We start from the raw sequence: 18665 nt of genomic DNA, 5'->3' as shown, positions 1-18665 counted from the left end.
CCCCCCCCGGGCGCGCTGCTTCTGGCAAGTCTTTGGTGTTCTAGTCCCCACCCTGTTCTTAGTGCTTACTTTTACTTGTATATTTTTGCTAGGAAAGTGTGGGTAGCATTTGACCTGCGCCTCCAGGTGCGATTAAGAACTTAGAGCAAACTAGTGTCCGATCACCCATTGGATAGTAAAAAGAGCACGGAAAGTGTACATGAAATCAGTGAAAGACATGAAGCTTAAAAATTGGAAGGAGTCTTTACTTTAGGTTGGTGGTTTTTCTATTAATCACCTATTCATCCACTTGGCATATATTTAATGACGGCCAGCTTCAGAAATGATATAAAGCAGAGATGAGATTTGAAAATTTGAAATTTCCTTTTTGGATGATGAGCTTCTCTATGCATTTGCTCACTCAGTCACTTGTTCAGATAGTATTTATGGACTTGTCTCTGTATGTTCCTTAGAAGTTGGAGCTGGCCACGAGCAGCACAGATTCATAGCTTGTACATTCACAGATTTTATAGTCTAATGCTCCAGGAAAGCCTTAGGTCATTTAACATTATTTATTGAATGCATCCTACTGCTCTGGCAGTATTCTCAGCATGAAGATATTGCAGTAAAACTAAGAAAACTTTGAATCTTGGACCTTTCATTTGAGTAGGAGGAATAAAACTATAAGCAGGGACTCTGTCATGTGTACATTGTAGCTAGAAAGCAGCCATAATTAATACTTAAATGAATAAGCATGGCTTTATTTCAATAAAATTTTATGGACCCTGAAATTTTACTTCATGAAATATATTTCCTTCAACCATTTTAAAACTGAAAACCATTCTTAGCTCACTGGTCATATAAAACAGGCAGCAAGCCATACATGGTCCAATTGTAGTATGCAACCTGTGCTATAATATGGAGTGGCTTTTAGCCCTTTCCATCACCACTCCCATCCAAGTACTGTTGATGACTTCTCATCTGTGGTATTGCTGTTCCTCTGACTCACTTACTCCTGTACTTTCTCAGGAAATCATGAAAGGTAAATAGGAAGGATGTTCTGTATGTGGAGAGGGAGAGATGGATTTGTGCTTAAAGAGTCAGCTCTAAATCCTCCCCAGGAATCTTTCTCTAAATTTTACTCTTACATCCTCCCCTCACTACACCCACAGTTATCAAAGCTGTTTAAAAGTTATCCTGCCTTCCCAAAGCTCCTTTCTTGTACTAATACACTGTATTTTAGTTAGTCTTTACATTACAGTCTCATCTGAGAACTAAGCTTTTGGAGGGAGCCAGGGAATATGTCTTATTCTTTTTATATTCTCCATACCTAGCCCGGTGCCTGGCAATAGTAGGCAGTTAGTAAGTGTTTGATGAGCTAAAACTACCTGACCTAAACCACAGGAGTGGCAATAAGAATGGAAAATGGTAGATGGACTAGAGAAAGAATTTAATGACTATTAGAATTAGAGAGACTGGGTAAATGGGAAGGCATGATCATGACTCACAGTTGCTGATTTAAGTGGCAGGTAACATGAAAATGTGAATCTGGAGCTTATATGAGAGGTCTTGGGTGAACACATCATTTTTTTATTTCATCAATATATAGGGTTTGGAGGAACTTATTCTTTATTTCAAAAGAGGACTTTTACATTATGAAAAAATTAATGAATTCTCATAGTCACCTGTAAATGTGCTATACTAACAGCATTTTGCAAATGAGCAAACAGAGATGCTATAAAATAGACCAAAGATGTGAAACCAGGTCTTTCCACCTTTAAATCCATGTCCTTTTCATGACACTATGTCGCTTCCTTTCAGGAATGTTATAGGTGCTGAACAATACTAAATCTTGGACAAAAGTGAAGTATGATGATTTTGAAAGTGTCCTCAATTGTGGTGATCTAAGAAATCATGTAGGGCAATGAGACACTGGTGAACGTGTTTTGAGAGTCTGGGGGATGGAGCATGGGTTATACGTTACAGATCCATGGCTAAGAAGGAGAGTAGAGACCAGAAGCCATAGGATAGAGGAAGCAGAGTAAAAGTCAACATAGAACACTTGCTGAACCATGCTCTAGAGAAGGATGTGGATGTGGCTGTCCAGAAACAAGGCTATGGAACAGAGCTGTTTAGAAATCCTTATGTTTTAATCCCATCAACCAGTGCTTCATCCATACTTCTCACTTCTGCTGAACCCACTGTAGAGTCAGGGGGGTTAGTTATGGGATGGCCCCAGTTGGTTTATGAAGGCAGAGTGATAGTGAAAGTGTGGCTTCCTACCTCAATTACATCAACAGCCAAACCTTGATATATGATCCTGAGAAAAACAGTGTAAAATAGAGCCACACTTAATCAGAACTCAGTTCCTGAAAGTAGTTTTTTTAATTTTGTAAATCAACATACATGATTTTGAGAAAAGCTTAGTCATTTCCATTGAAGAACAGTTTGGTTCATTTATTCCTACTGATGATTATTTATTGTAGAACTCATATAAAAACAAGGTAATAATATCCAACAATAACCTGTTCTTTAGAATTCTATACTAACAATAGATTATTTTTAAAAATATTTATTTTTTAGTTGTAATTAGATGCAATACCTCTATTTTATTTATTTATTTATATGTAGTGCCGAGGATCGAACCCAGGGTCCCATAAGTGCTAGGTGAGCACTCTACAGCTGAGCCACAACCCCAGCCCCACAATAGATTATTTTTATTTTTTTAAGGAACTTAGAAGGAAAAAATGAAAGATCCTCTAGATAGGGAAGAGGGATGGGAGGGAAAGGGAGGGAGAAGGGGAATAGCATGGATGGTGGAAGGAAACCCTCATTATACACAATACATGTATGAAGAGGTGGGGGAAAAAAAAAGATTCCATTAACAATGTTTTAGATTATTCAAGATTGTAGGTTGATATCTACTTCTGCTGCTGTTTTTTTTTTTTTTTTTTCTTCTTCTTTTACTGTACCAGGGGTTGAATACAGGGCCTCATGTATACTAGGCAAGCACTTTACCACTAAGCTACATCCCCAGTCTTGTATTTTATTTTGAGATTGGTCTCATTAAGTTGCCCAGGCTGACCTTGAATTTTGCAATCCTCTTGCCTCACCTTCCCAAGTAGCTGGGATTACAGAAATATGCTACTGCACTTGGCTTAGATTGATATCTAATTCTTAAAGTATTTCAGAACACCAACATTTCTTTTAACACTTAGTCATTGTTTCATTTTAGACACTGATTAATTACTATTGTCAAGAGAGATACTTCCATCATGTGTTACTTGTTGCCAGTGAAGGAATGAAGAAATATGGCAGTGATCCAGTCTTCAGGTTTTATCATGCCTATGGTACATTAATGGAAGGTATGAACTAATTATTAAACCTGTTCCCTATGTTCTAACTTTTTGATTTGCAGTAAGAATAATTTTTCATATCATAATCTTGATTTTCAGGTAATATACAGGAAGCTCTTCGGGAATTTGAGGCTATTAAGAGTAAACAAGATGTATCACTTTGTTCTCTAATTGCACTGATATATGCCCATAAAATGAGTCCTAATCCAGGTATAGTATTTAAGATACTGTTCCTTATTCCATTTTGATTTTTCTCATTACCATATTTAATTTTATCACACTGTCTACAGAACTGTTGTCTTATGTTTATCTTCCTGATGAGATTATAAGTTCATCAAGCTCAAGAAACAGGTCTAATACTGCTTTTGTATTCTTTATATCCTCTGGCAGAGATTTCACTACTACATAAGTATTATTTCAGTTAATTTAAAAATAAATTATAAATTATATTAGTAATTGTTAGTATATCAGTAATTGTTATACCAAAGTAAAACAGCTAAGAACATTGTACACATAGGTTGTTCTGCAAGAACCAACTTTACAGCATGTTATATGCAAATATGTAATAATGTGCAGTTAATCTCTTCTATATATTAAATGTCTTGGAAGTCTTTATATCCCCCACTCCATGGGGGTAAGCTTTTGGAAAACATTTGGTAAATTTTTATCCAGTAGTAGGTTTGGACATAGGAATAGGTTATAAAAGAAAACTTACTCAGAAACCAAAAATCAAATATGTATTTCATTGTCTAAGAATATAGTATAACATAAGGCTGAGGCAGAACAATGTCCAAAGTATATGTAATAAGGAAGAAATAGCGTTGTATTCTTCCATATATATCTACTAACAGCTAGCAGGATTGTAATTATAGATCCTGTTTCAAATAACTAGACAGTAATTACATGTTCTAGAATGCTTTCTTAAATCTTAGAATTCTTAAATTTTAGAATTTTTTCATAAGCAAAGGTTTATACCTCCTTCCCTTCATGTATACATGTACAATTTAATAAAAAGTTATTTAAAACTATGTTAAAAAGTAAACTACTATTATGTGCTTACTTAATATACAGGATTGAGTCAAATATACATAGAAGAAAGAAAAGAATTGGGGCTGGGATTGTGGCTCAGCAGTAGAGCACTCACCTAGCACGTGGGAGGCCCTGAGTTCAATCCTCAGCACCACATAAAAATAAATAAATAAAATAAAGATATTTTTTTAAAAAAGAAAAGAATTGTAGTAATTGATTATAACATCAGGTTTATAATCTACTGAGAGAATAAAATGTAAAAACCACAAACATTAAATTCCAATGTTATTATTAAATAAAATGATAAAAATGAAACACAAGTCCATAATTGAAATTGATGTGTATTAATCTGTTGGAGTAGACAGGGAAAGCTTTGTGAAAGATCAGCAGTTAATCTGATCTTTGGAGGACATGTAGAATTTGAATACAAAGAATAATCCAGACAGGAGAAACAGATGGGCAAAATATAAAATTACTTCAGCACTTGGCTCTTTTGTGGATCCCCTTTCTCTATGCCCTGGTGGGAGTGTTTAGCTAGAGTAAAGATATGTATATGAAGGCTATAAAAATTAAAAAAAAAAAAACTAGTACAAAATATTTTCTTCTTAGAATTGAGAGTTTTAATTTAATTTAATTTGTTATTCCCAACAGTATTGATTCTGTTGGGAAATGTGATTTCCAGGAATCTGAAAAGAGAGACATAGATATTAGACTCTAACTCTCCTTTTCACCATAGATGATTGCTAATGTTAAACTATGTAAATAACAGTACTTATACTACTTTTTCACTGATCAATGACCATAAGCTGGCATGTTTATAAGTTTCAGAATTAAATTTGAAAGTCAGATAATTTATGTATTAATCCCTGATCCTGCCCCTAATAATTGTGTTATTTTGGAATCATTACAAAGTTTTATGTATCTTATTATTAATAAATGTTAGCATATATTGTTTAGTTATTTTGGGAAGGACATAAACTATACAGTGGTAATCACATGTGAATTTTGAGCACCTGAAATGTGGATAGTTTAAGGAATTGAATTTTTTATTTTATATAATTCAACCTAATCTGCTTTTGAAATTTAATTCAATTATGAGAAAACTTAGGATATTTCATTTAGTTATAAAAGAAAAATCTTATATATGGGCTGGGAGAGTAGCTCAGTGGAAAATACTTTGCATAGCAAGCTCAAGACTATGAGTTCAATCCTCAATCCCCAGCAAGGCCCCCATGCCCCACCCCCTACCCCCTGCAAAAAAAAAAAAAATAAGGTGTGGAACAACTTGAGTGTATGGATCAGCTTTTCTTATGAGTCTTATGAAATCTTATCTACAAATATTTCTGAAGAAAGCTTAACATCTTAATTGAGATGTATTATAAATGTAAAATACACACTAGATTTTGAAGATTTAATTAAAAAGCTCATTAACTAAGATTAACTTTATCAATTATATAATGATATTTTGGATATATTGGTTAACCTATATTTATTATTAAAACTAGTTTTGCTTATTTATTTTTGCTTCTTTGATAGGACTAGTAGAAAATTTAAATTACATATATGTCTTGTATCTTAGTGCTACTTTAGAGAGAACTAAATTTCCTACCCTGTTAATCATTTGACCTATTATAAACACTTGATCTAGAATTTAAGTTTCACTGAATATTGTCTTCCCTTCACAGATAGAGAAGCTATCCTGGAATCAGATGCTAGAATGAAGGAGCAACGTAAAGGAGCTGGACAGAAAGCTTTGTACCATGCAGGCTTGTTTTTATGGCACCTTGGTCGCCATGATAAGGCGAGAGAATACGTTGACAGAATGATCAAAATTTCAGATGGTAGTAGTGAGGTAGCCATTTTCTTATTTTGAAATAGTAACGTTAAAGAAAGAGTGTGTTATTTATATACTTAGTACTATTTGTTGATTGTTATTGTCCACTCTATCCTCACTTTACAAATAACCATTTAATTTTAATATTTTCTATAGTATAAAATAGGGATCCTATAATATTGCTTGTTTTTATGTTATGAAGTCTTGAAAAGATCCCTCCCTGGTTCTCTCCTCTTTTTCTTTTCCATTTCCTTCCCACTGTATTCCTTCTTTCCCTTCCCTCCCCCTTTTTTTCTTAGTAAATAGCCCTGGACACAAGATACCATTATTTGTACTGTTAATAATACAAAGACAAAGAAAAATAACTTTCATGAATGAATCATCCAGTAGTGGCATAGAGTGCATATCCAGCTTATGAGAAAAGTTACAAATGATCTGAAAGAATTGTGACTAAAGTGCACAAGAAAATAATAGCTAATGTTTATTGTTTGCTTACAATATGCCAGATAATATTTTAAGTTAGGGAGAGATCACATCTGTGTTAGAAGAATGAGAAAGAATATTGAGAGAAATAGCATTTGAGCTAAAAACTAAAAAATGTATATAGTTTCAGCAGGAAAAGATTATAGAAAAGGGAAGTAGTTACTTCCCAGGTAGGAAATAATAGATAAGATATATTGATTCTGGGTACATTGAGACTCTCACATTTCATGGAAACAGGATACATAGATGAAGATGGTACAAGAAAACTTGGAGAGGTGGATTGGGACAGATTGAAGGATCTTGACTCATAGGTACAAGTATATATAATTTGTTAGACATTGAGAGATTCTTGAAGATTTTTAATCATGGGAGTGGTATTAGAGTGTAAATTCACAAGTTTAATAATGGTTTGTAGGATGAACTAACTGGCTTGGGAAAAAACTAGGATGTGAGAGTGGGAAAAAGAAAGCACTTTCCAGCAGAAGTTTTCACGGGACTAAACAAAAAATATTATACAGTGAGTGCATACTTCGGAAGTTTTAAATACCCATGGGACTTGTCAGCTGATAATAGATAGTGAAGAAAAGATAATAGATAGTGAATAAGGTATCGTATATATCACACATATCACATAGGTAGGTCTCTGAGGCTTTAAATCTGGATAATTTAGAGACCAGTTAATATGAATAGAAAATTCATTGAGATGAGACATTAGTTTTTCAGACATGCTGTATTTCAGGTACTGAAAAAAACAAAGATGATGAGCCTTCCAAGAAAGAAAAGTTGAGAAGAGGTTTGGTGCTAGAAATATGGTTGGGAATCACCCACACAAAGATGATAGTTGAAACCATTCAAATAGCAATACTTAACTAGTGAGTAGAGTAGAAGCAGTATTGGTGGATTCTTATCTATATTTTCAGGTAAAATACAGGGAATTAAATATAATCTTAGTGAAAACCTGTAAATTTATGAGTTTATTTTTTAATAGAAGAACATATTTCACCATTTTTTTTAAATTTCACTTTAAGAAGAAACAGTTTCAGTATCTTTTTTCCTACCAATGCATCAACTCACCAACACTAACACGTCTAAAGATAAACACCTTAACTCCTTAACTTTTTAAGTCCTCAGATGATTTATTATTTCATTTGAAGCTCACTGAACTATCACAGAGGTTAAGAAAATAACTGCAGAATGATCTGAATCTGTAACTACGTGAAACAAGACCTATGCTCATTCTACTCCTTTTCTCATTCAAGTTCATTTGGGCTGTTTGTCCAAAAAAGAGGCAACACATTCTTATTTATTAAATGTTAACCAATATGAACAATAATTTACTAGCAAAGCCTCAGAAAAGAATTTTGGTTTTAGCACTAGGGGAATATTTGACAGACTTATGTTGAGCCCATATCAAAAATTAAAATTTGTAGTCTAGTTTCTAAAGCTTTAAACTGATAAGGGTTCAAAAGCAGTTTTGCTATGGAGAATGTAATTATTCATAACATTATTTGACAGAGTTCTTTATGCTATTAATTACCAAGAATAATAATATTAGGTTTACCTCTTGAAAAATTATTCCTCTCATTTTCAAAAGAAAATAAAAGTGTGATTAGAATTCTTCCTTTCACAGGGGCATGTTTTAAAAGCATGGCTTGATATTACAAGAGGAAAAGAACCTTATGCTAAAAAAGCACTAAGGTATTTTGAAGAGGGATTACAAGATGGAAATGACATTTTTGCTCTCCTGGGTAAGGTGAGTTGGAGTTAAGGTGAATAATTCATGTTTTAAAATTCATTTGTAACATATTTGACATCTGACAAAACTAAGTTATTTTAGAAAATGATACTTTTCATGATACTGTTGTCATTTCTGGCTTGTAGAGGGATCTGCATTTGTGTAGGACACAACTAGAGAAATGGATTCTCTACCAAAGTTCCTGAATCCTGGGTCAGTTTTGTGTTCATTGTGGTTGGATCATGCATTTTTTTCCTTAACATACACTTCTAGAGTATCCAATATGAGGAAAGCATCATTCTAGTTACTAGGGAAGCCCTGAGCAAAATTAAACCAATTTTTGTAGAGTTTATATTCTACTGGAAGAGATGGACAATAAACATACTAATAAATTATATAGTATTCGATGGCAATAGGTGTGGTGGAAAAATAAATAAAATGGGAAGGGGGAGAAGAAGAGTTGGCACATGAACTTGTAATTTCAAGTGAGGTAATCCAACAAAGAGATTTTTTAAGAAAGACTTAGAGGAGATGAGGGTTAAAGCTCTGTGTGCATTTGAGAGAACCTATTGCAAGTAGAGGAGATATCAATTTCTGACGCCTTTAAGGACAGTCAGGGCTTAGCACAGAGACCAGGAGGTCAAAGTGGAATGAGTGAAGGGAGAAGTGAAGGCTGGAGGAAGGTTATGTGAGTGTGGAGTCAGAAGATATAGAGGTGATGAGGAGATTCTGCAAGGCCTTGGGCTTTTACTCTGAATTAGGTGGCCAGTGGAAGGTTTTGATCAGAGTACTAACATGATCTGCCTTACATTTTGAGGAATGAATAATTGAAAGTCAAAAATCACTGGGTGGAAATATTTATGTTGGATCTTTTTTTGAGCCCTCACTGATGACTTCTAAATACCTTACTTTTTAAAAAATTTTTGATTCATCAAAATGAAATTAAATTTAGGTATTAGGGAAACTGTTAGGTAAGCAAGAATTTGGAGTAAGAAAGATAAAGAGAAGATTATTTTCTTGTAATGTCCTTAATAACTGCCAATTTCTGTGGCTAATGAATTTATTCAGATTTTTACTACAAGTATAAATAGTACTCAGTATGATTGAATTCAAGTTTTGTCTAATTGAACTGCTGTAGAAATTGGACATTTAGCAAGTTTATAAAAACTTCATTCTTCTTCCTCTCTAAACAGAAAAACTAGTTGATAAACTCCTTTCATTGGGATATTTCAGTTGTTAATACAGACAACTAAGGAGGGATTTACCTTTTTCTTACAGTACTCAAGTTATGTTTAAATTCTTTTTTGGAATGACCCTGGTTTAGTTTGTTTTGTGCTCTGATGATGGAACATCTGAGACTGGGTAATTTATAAAGAATAGACATTTATATATAATAATCCTGATGGCTGAAAAGTCCAAGATCAAGGCTCCAAATAGTTTGTTGTCTGTTAAGGGCCTTATTTCTGCTCCCAAGATGGTGCCGTGAATATTATATCTTCTAGAGGTGAGAAATGCTGTACTTCACATGGCAGAAGAGCAGAAGAGATTGAACCCATTGCCACAGGCCCTTCTTATATGCCTTAAGTTTTCATGATCTACACACATCCAATTAAGCCCCACCTCCCAACACTGTTACATTGGGGATTGAGTTTCAATGTGAATTTTGGAGGGGACAAAAACATTCCAACCATAAGTAGATCCATTCCATATGTTTCAGTTAATTCAGCAGAGCACTGAATTGGTCCAATCCCAGCTAGGAATAATGTCATTCATATGCACAGCAAATTTAGTTTAAGATGCTACTTTTGCATTTGTATGAGAAGTGATGGTGTAAAGAAGAAGATTATATGTGAGCACACAAAGTCTTTATGGCATAATTTTGTTACCTTGCTGTTCCAGTTTTTTTAGAGAGATTTCAAGGGCAAATGTAAATTTAAAAAATTATCAACACTAATCTCTTTTCCTGTCAATTATATAGAAACTAATTTATTTTGATATACTGATTTCTTTGGATGGTTTTTAGACTTTGTTTTAATTTATATGGGAGTATAATCTCAATCTTATTTCAGGTATATATTGCAGTTCCTCTTTGAGACTGATAGCTCATTTTTAACTGATACACAAGAACTAAATTTGTTCCTAAAGGAAATCCAGTTGCAAAAAACAACAAAAAAAGGAAAATTCTGATATGTAATAAATGTGTATCATTATATTTTTCTGAAGATACTAATTCATGCATGTTGTAAAAAATTTTCATAAATATAGTAATATCTGAATAATCACATTAAATGACTACCTAAAATCTTACTAAATAGATATGCTAAAATTTAACTACTCCTCTATGGATATTTTGTGTTGTTTTTATTTTTGTAATTATAAGTGCATAGTTCTGCATCTAAGGGCTTCTTGTGATCTTCTCCAATTATTTCCTATGATAAGTTTTAAAATAAAAATAAGGTAAAGGCAGTTATTTGGATCTAATTTTGCTTATTCTTTAAAATCATATCTTCTTTAACCTGAGAGTAATTTTTTAAGAAGATACAGCAGAGTATGGTGGTTTATGCCTGTAATCCCAGCAGCTTGGGATGCTGAGTCAGGAGGATCAAGAGTTCAAAGGCAGCCTCAGTGGAAGCAGGGGCTAAACAACTCAGTGAGACTCTGTCTCTAAATAAAATATAAAATAGGGTTGGGGATGTGGCTCAGTAGCTAAATGCCCCACCCCCCAAAAAATACAAAAGCCCAAGTTTAGATGCTTTTTAAAAATATCATGGAGATATTTTATTCTAAAAAGGAAATTTTCCTATTGTAAATAGAAATATTCCTTATTTTATGGTGTTCCTAAGAATATTTTTAGAAGTTTATTATCTTTTAATTGTATTGTACTGGTATTTGCTAATATAAAATACTTTATTTTTCAGTGATGTTTTAAAGTGTGATTTTGATAAAAGATTATTTTTCCTCAATATAAAAGTGATGTGTGGTCCCTACAAGAAAGTCAGAAAATATGGAACACTAGTGTTCTACCCATTCTGGGTTGAGAACCATGATCCATGAGATCATCATTTTGATGCCACTTTTTCTCCCATTAGGCACAGTGCCTTGAGATGCGTCAGAATTATTCAGGTGCTTTGGAGACTGTGAACCAGATAATTGTGAACTTTCCAAGCTTTATTCCTGCTTTTGTGAAGAAAATGAAATTACAACTAACCCTGCAGGATTGGGACCAGACAGTTGAGACAGCACAAAGGTTAAGTAAAAAATAGATGTCACAAGTCTCTTTGGATCTGGTTATAATTATGGATAAAAAGAAAACCTGCATGTATTTTTGTGTATGTGATAAAATTTTTCAAATCAGTATAGAATCAAATTTTTCCAAACCAGATGGAATTGACTTTTCTATACATGGGACTGAATGACCACTTAAAATTGTGTTGCTTTTAAAATTGAATTATTAACTTACATAAATGTATGAACAGCTATTTTAAGGCAGTGTACACTCCTTGGGAGAGGCTCATGTCCAGGGAGGGATGAAAAACTGGAATCAATAGTTCAGTGTCCTATATTATGATGGGGAATCTAGTGTGTTACCCTTTCTGTTCAGTTTCCTTTAAAAATAACCTTCAGTGAAGTTTCATGAGAATTTTTATAGGGCTGAGGTTGTGGCTCAGCAATAGAGCGTTCGCCTAACACATGTGGTGCACTAGGTTCAATCCTCAGCACCACATAAAAAAAATAAAAAAGTAAATCAATAAAAGGTATTGTGTCTAACTACAACTAAAAAAATATATAAAAAGAAAAGTTTTTCCACATTTGTTGTTTATACCTTTTTCTTATTGTTTTGTTTGAATTTTTAATAGGATATTTTTCATAATATTTTTTGGGTTTGTTTTTTATTACACAGGAAACTGTCGTATTGTTATGAACAACGTTAGTAGGTATTGAAATATTTGACTCATGTTGGCATTCCTTGAATTCCTATTATATATCTGCCTAGCCAAGGTGGATTAAAATTTTATATAGTTATGTATGGCTAGCTAATACTTCACCTTAGGCTTGCTACAGAATTTGACGAGATTGGTACAATCTGTTCATGTTTTAGAAATATTAAAAATTAGATTCCTAGACTTTTAAAGTTTAAATAATACAGATATAACTTTACTAATTAAAACTACTTATTTGGTAAGTGGAATGTTAGGCCAGTAAACCAACTTTTCAAGCCCTTGCATAAAAGAAAATATGTAAAATCTCTATAAGTAATAACAAAGGTTTTCCTACAGGTTGCTGCTTCAAGATAATCAAAATGTGGAAGCACTAAGAATGCTGGCTCTTTACCACTTGTGTAGAGAGGGGGATATAGAGAAAGTAAGTTGTAATATTTAAATTTCCTGTATTTTTTTCATTATGCACATGCATGCAGGCATCTACATTACAGCTCTGATGTTCTGTTTTAGAACCTAGATTTTTTAGTTGGTTATTAGATATATACCTTAACAAAAAGATTATCTTTTTATATCAACTAATAAAGAAGAAAATATTAAATGGTGAATGACTCTTGAAAATTTCTTAGAGACCAGTGGAGTATAGGAAGGAAACCAGGGGAAAGGAGGAGACAAAGGGAAGGGAGGAGACAAAGGAAAGGGGATGTGCTATGGAAGAAAATTGACCAAATTAGGGTATTGTGTATACAAATATATAATAATAAGTCCATTATTTTGTATAGTTATAATGCATGAATAAAAAAAACAAAAAATGTAAAAATAAACAAAGGTATCAAAAGCATTGGAGAAAAAAACTAGGATAATATGTATACACATTATTATATGTATATATGTATGTATATGTGTATACATGTATTATATTTAAATATATACATATTTACTTATAATAATATACATATATATAAAATATGCATATATATTTCTTAAATGACCACACACAAAAAAATACTGAATAAAATAAGATCAACTTGAATTCTAACCACCCAGAGGACTTTTGTTAACATAAAATTGCATGTGTCCTTCCATATACATGAACATATACACAAGCATGTGAGGGTCAATGTACGTCCATGAGAACACACACTTAAAGGATTTTTTTTTTAATGACATTATACAAACTATTTTATAGACTGCTTCTTTCCCTTATCAACAGGTCATGGAAGCTCTTCTGTACCAACAAATCTCATCAAATGAGTTAAATTTAATTTCTGAATACAGGATATACACAAATTAATTTCTAATATACAGATATGCATACATTAACCAATATATAAATAGACTGATCACTTTTTCATTGGTGGATATCTAGTTCTATTCTTCCATTGCAATAACACCCTTAAAAATATCATTTTTTTATCATTTGATTTTTTGTTTGTTGTAATTAGTTATACATGACAGTAGAATACATTCTGTCTTTAAACAGAATTACTAGATCAAATGCTTTACAAATTCTCAAGAATTTTGATACAGATTGAGAAACTAATCTCCATATACATTGTATTTATAAAATTTATACTCACACTAAACCTGTATGAGAGGTCCTATTTTCTTATTCTTTTGACAATACCCAGCATTTCTCTCTTTACTTAATAACAAGTGAAAATGCTATGTTCTATTAGATACATTTTTTTTTAACCAATGAAAATATTAAGTATGTTCATTGGTCATATAAAAAAGAAAATTCCTTAAATTATTAATTACAGTATATTGGTTTTATATGTAATCATTGATCCTGGATATGAATGATTGCATATGCAAACTGTAATTTATAATATTTTTACAATATAATTGAGTTTCTATGAGTTAAATGGGCTTAAAAACACCTTATAATAAGGTACATCTGTTTCTGTAGTAGTGAACACATTGGCTACACACAGGATCATGGAGTGCCAAAATTCAGTTTGTAGCAAATAGTATTATAGTAAGTAGTAGATTTGCATTTTTTTATGTGTTTAACTTGGTTGATGTGACAGTTTCTAGAAAGTATTTCAGTAAGTACTAAAAGAATGTTCAGTAAGGCAAATGTTTTTCAGATATTAAAACTGCTAGGGACTAGGATGTAGCTCAATGGTAGAATGTTTACCTAGCACATGCAAGGTCCTGGGTTCAATTCCAAAAAAAAAAAGAAAAACAAAACACACACAAAAAAACTTATACTGAGTACCTCAATAATTTTTTAATTCTAGAAAATATTTTAAATATAAACTAATCTATAGGCAATTCAACATCTGATCTCATATAATATTTTTTAAGAGAGAGAGAATTTTTTAATATTTATTTTTTAGTTTTCAGTGGACACAACATCTTTATTTTATTTTTATATGGTGCTGAGGATCAAACCCAGCGCCCCACGCATGCCAGGCGAGCATGCTACCACTTGAGCCACATCTCCAGCCCATAATATTGTTTATAAATGTTTTCACTCATATTTCCTTTGGGACATGAATTAATTATTGGAGAGACAGTTTGGCATGCACAGTTAATTGAATACTCTGAGTATCTTTACCCATCCAGAGATTTTTCTATTCAATAAGAAATTTTAATATTCTAGAATTCAAGAATTCTTTACGTTTAATTATTGGGGGTTTTAAAATAATTTTTAATATGTTTTAAGATCAATAATGTTCCATTGAGACAAGAGGAAATTATATAAGCAAAGGTCTCTTAAAATATAAGTAATAGTATATTTTATTAGTGTACATGTGCAGGTATTATGTTTTTTTAAAGTATATTTTAAAATTAATTTGAATGAATTTTGTTTTAGGCTTCCTCAAAGCTGGAAAACTTAGGAAAAGCACTGGATGCCATGGAACCCCAGAATGCTCAACTTTTTTATAAGATGACAATAGCCTTCAGCAGAACTGTAAGTGGACCCACTCTGTACTAGAGCTGCGTTCTCTGTAATGCAGTATATAAAATAAATCACCAGGGTGGAGGCACTAAAGAACAAAAGCATGGGGTAGAAATGTCTCTGTCTGAATATGTGTTATAGCCTAAGAAAGGGGGTTCAGAGGAGATGTGTTTGCTAACTAGAAGCCATCAGGGAGACTCACGGAGGAAAGAGCGGAACATTTGCTGACCCTTTACCTTCCAGACAAATGAAATAGAAAATGGTCCGTTAATCAGAGTGTAGGTTTTATAGAATAGCATTATTTTTTGGTTTTGTTTTGTAAAACTTTTTGGAAAAAGTTTTAAAGTGAAAAATAGATTTTTTTTAGTAGGGGAAATGGTTGGTATCTTATTTTTCTTGTAATAAGTGTTTTTATTGTAAGCTCTAAATAGAAGATTATCAGGAATAAAACAGAAAAATATAGCAGAATCTCAAAACCAATACAAGGAATAAAAGAATTTAAAAGTTAATTAAGCTAGCAAAGAATAAGGGAAAAAATACACATAAGGAAATAAAATAATTAGTGAACATAATACTGAAAAAAATTAAGGTATTAATTGCTAAATTATACAAGGAAATTGAGTTCTTTTTATTAAAAAATGAACATTGTCAGATTATGTGAAATTCAGAGGAAGAAAAAATTCCTGCTGTTACAAAAGATTGAATTAAGAGTGATATTTACCTTTTGTATTTGTCTTAGTGCCAGACACATTATTTTGATTAGTTTTTTATAAGCTTAAAATTATTGAAATGTAACTCAAGCATTTAAATAAGTGTTTTACTTTTTAAAGTTGCTATCTTCCAAAATTATATATTTACTATAACAACATTGCAATTTCTTAAAATATTTTTGAAGTGGTTTCTAGAACATTCTAAGGCAATATCTTTTAAAAATAATTCTCACTAAGGGGCATAGAGCCTAATTCTAAATTTCCCATACTTTTATATAAACATGGTATATATGTATATAACTTTTGTGTGTGTGTGTGGTTTGAGTGGAGTAGGCCTGATGGCAGCTTTCCTTTTTTATTAGTGTTATAGTTTGTACACAATAGTGGAGTTCATTTAGACACATTCATATATATATATGGAGTAAATAATTATATATATATATGTATAGATAGATAGATTTATTCTCTATATATGTATATGTATAATGTGTATGTGTGTATTATTTACTCCATTTCAATCCCCTTCCTGTACTCTCTGGTCTTCCATTTCTTTTTTTATTGATGCATAATATCTTTACATACATTAAATTGCATTAAATGAATTCCACAGTGGAATTCATTGTGGCATATTCATACGTGCACATAGCTGAAGTTGGCCAATTTCATTGAAGTATGGAATGAGATAAGCACTTTTAAAGTTGAAATTTCTGGGCTTACATTACTGTTTCCTCACCTATAAACTACGTAATTTGATATAATGATTTTTTAAATCTAATTTGTAAAGCAATCATAGTTTCAAAAATAGTTGTAAAAAATGTGTATACATCATTGGAAGTATACTTTTCAAGACAACTATTTTGTGAAAGCACTGTTCATTAGAATATTAAGTTATTTTGTTAAAATTTTAGTGTGGTTCTGGGAATTTAACTCAGGGCCTTGTGTATGCTAGGCAAGCACTTTACCACTGAGCTCTATCATGGTCCCTAGGATATATAAGTTTTTATAGGTTATAAACTCCTTCTTGATGCTTTGTCTGGATGGTTAACATAGAAGTTTTCTCTTCATTTTATTGTTAAATAATAGTCTTTCTTTTTCTTCACAGAAGTACAAAATATTCATGTTTTCCTTCAATCTAAGTAATAGTGTTTGACTTCTGGTCTAACAATTATTTTTTTCTTTTCAGTGTGGACGCAGTCAACTCATACTTCAAAAAATTCAAACACTATTAGAAAAATCTTTTAGTTTATCCCCTCAGCAATCAGAATTTGCTACAGAACTTGGATACCAAATGATTTTACAAGGAAAAATTAAAGAGGCATTGAAGTGGTATAAGACTGCCATGACACTTAATGAGACTAGTGTCTCTGCACTAGTAGGTATGATGACTATTTGTATAAATTGTGTGATACAGATGCAAGCAAAAATTGCATTAAATAACAGTTATTAAAGAAGACACATATTTCATGCTTTTCTAAAATTATATTGTTCTGCAGTATATACAATAGGTAAAGTTGTATATCTTTAAAAATGAATTTTTACTTTATAAATAACTTGAGAGAAAGATTTATGAGGTAGTCCCTGTAAGTTATGACCATGGTAAATGATTGTTTACAGGTCCAAGACTACCTGTTTTACTTTCTTTTACTCTTTTGTTTACTTTTCTCATTCTGCACTTTTTTTTCCCCCTCTTTAAAACTTGGAAAAATTATAATGGGTGAAAAACCTGTTTTGTTATTGTTGTTGATGTTAGCTTGTTAGCTTGTAGCTTGAACTGAACATGTCTGAATTGGTGTCTGCTTTGACTATTTATGTCCTGTTTGGTTTTAGGATTTATTCGGTGTCAGTTAATAGAAGGGCAATTACAGGACGCAGATCAGCAACTAGAATTCTTTAGTGAAATTCAGCAATCCATCGGGAAATCTGCGGTATAGTATTTTACCAGATTTTAGATCCCAGTTACTATTTATAAAATATGAAAATTTAAATCAGTTTTTTTCCTATAGTAATGGCTCTAAAGGATAATTATACTAATTTTAACAAGTAATTGCATTCATTAATTTACCCCCTTTCAAAGTGCATTTCAAATATTCTTCAGAATGATTCTAAAAGTCCATCCAAGCTCAAGTTTGAACAAATAATTGGACATAAATACTACTTCATATACATTTAAGATCTAAGTAGAAATAAATGGCTATATAAATGGAATAATTTGTGAAAATCTCATTTTCTAGGAATTAACTTATTTACATGCAATTCTTGCTATGAAGAAAAATAAACGACAAGAAGAAGTTATAAATTTGTTAAATGAGGTCCTGGACACTCATTTTTCAAACTTAGAAGATTTACCTCTTGGCATACAGTATTTTGAGAAGCTAAATCCTGATTTCTTGCTAGAAATTATTACAGATTATCTGAATTTCTGTCCAATGCAGGTAAGTAATTATAAGACTTGTTTTCAAGGATATATTTATATGCAAATACATTTTCTTTAATATGTTAGACTATATCGGTATTGTAAAGGGTAGTATTAGTAACTATTTGAGATGAAATACAGTTTTTAGTTTGTTTTGTTTGTAGTGCTGGGGATAAACCCAGGCCTCAAGCATGCTAGGCAAGCCCTACCACTGAGCTGCATAATAAAAGTATTTGATATACAAATATACATTTGTAATGTATAAATTCTTAAAAAC

At 32.0% G+C, this 18665-nt stretch overlaps 2 protein-coding genes across 8 annotated transcripts in view; both read left to right on the top strand.

Annotated features, from left to right (window-relative positions):
* Positions 1–18665, top strand: part of LOC107136895 (sodium channel protein type 1 subunit alpha) — a 939664-nt gene that overhangs the window by 165715 nt on the left and 755284 nt on the right. The window lies entirely within an intron of this gene.
* Positions 3189–18665, top strand: part of Ttc21b (tetratricopeptide repeat domain 21B) — a 67333-nt gene continuing 51856 nt past the window's right edge. The window contains exons 1-10 of one of the 3 annotated variants that reach the window (XM_015478938.2): positions 3189–3344; positions 3435–3545; positions 6050–6216; positions 8312–8434; positions 11506–11663; positions 12694–12778; positions 15179–15277; positions 17159–17351; positions 17803–17900; positions 18207–18407. In XM_015478938.2, the coding sequence (XP_015334424.2) occupies positions 3281–3344; positions 3435–3545; positions 6050–6216; positions 8312–8434; positions 11506–11663; positions 12694–12778; positions 15179–15277; positions 17159–17351; positions 17803–17900; positions 18207–18407 (1299 nt within the window). In that variant the 5' untranslated portion in view covers positions 3189–3280. The remainder of the gene's footprint in view (positions 3345–3434; positions 3546–6049; positions 6217–8311; positions 8435–11505; positions 11664–12693; positions 12779–15178; positions 15278–17158; positions 17352–17802; positions 17901–18206; positions 18408–18665) is intronic. The other 2 variants (XM_048812411.1, XM_048812410.1) reach the window with 2 other exon arrangements.

This window comes from Marmota marmota, unplaced genomic scaffold, assembly GCF_001458135.2.
Source record: "Marmota marmota marmota unplaced genomic scaffold, marMar, whole genome shotgun sequence".
Classification (NCBI taxonomy): domain Eukaryota; kingdom Metazoa; phylum Chordata; class Mammalia; order Rodentia; family Sciuridae; genus Marmota; species Marmota marmota.
Note: the sequence above shows the minus strand (reverse complement) of the source record. Positions and strands in the feature narration are given on the sequence as shown.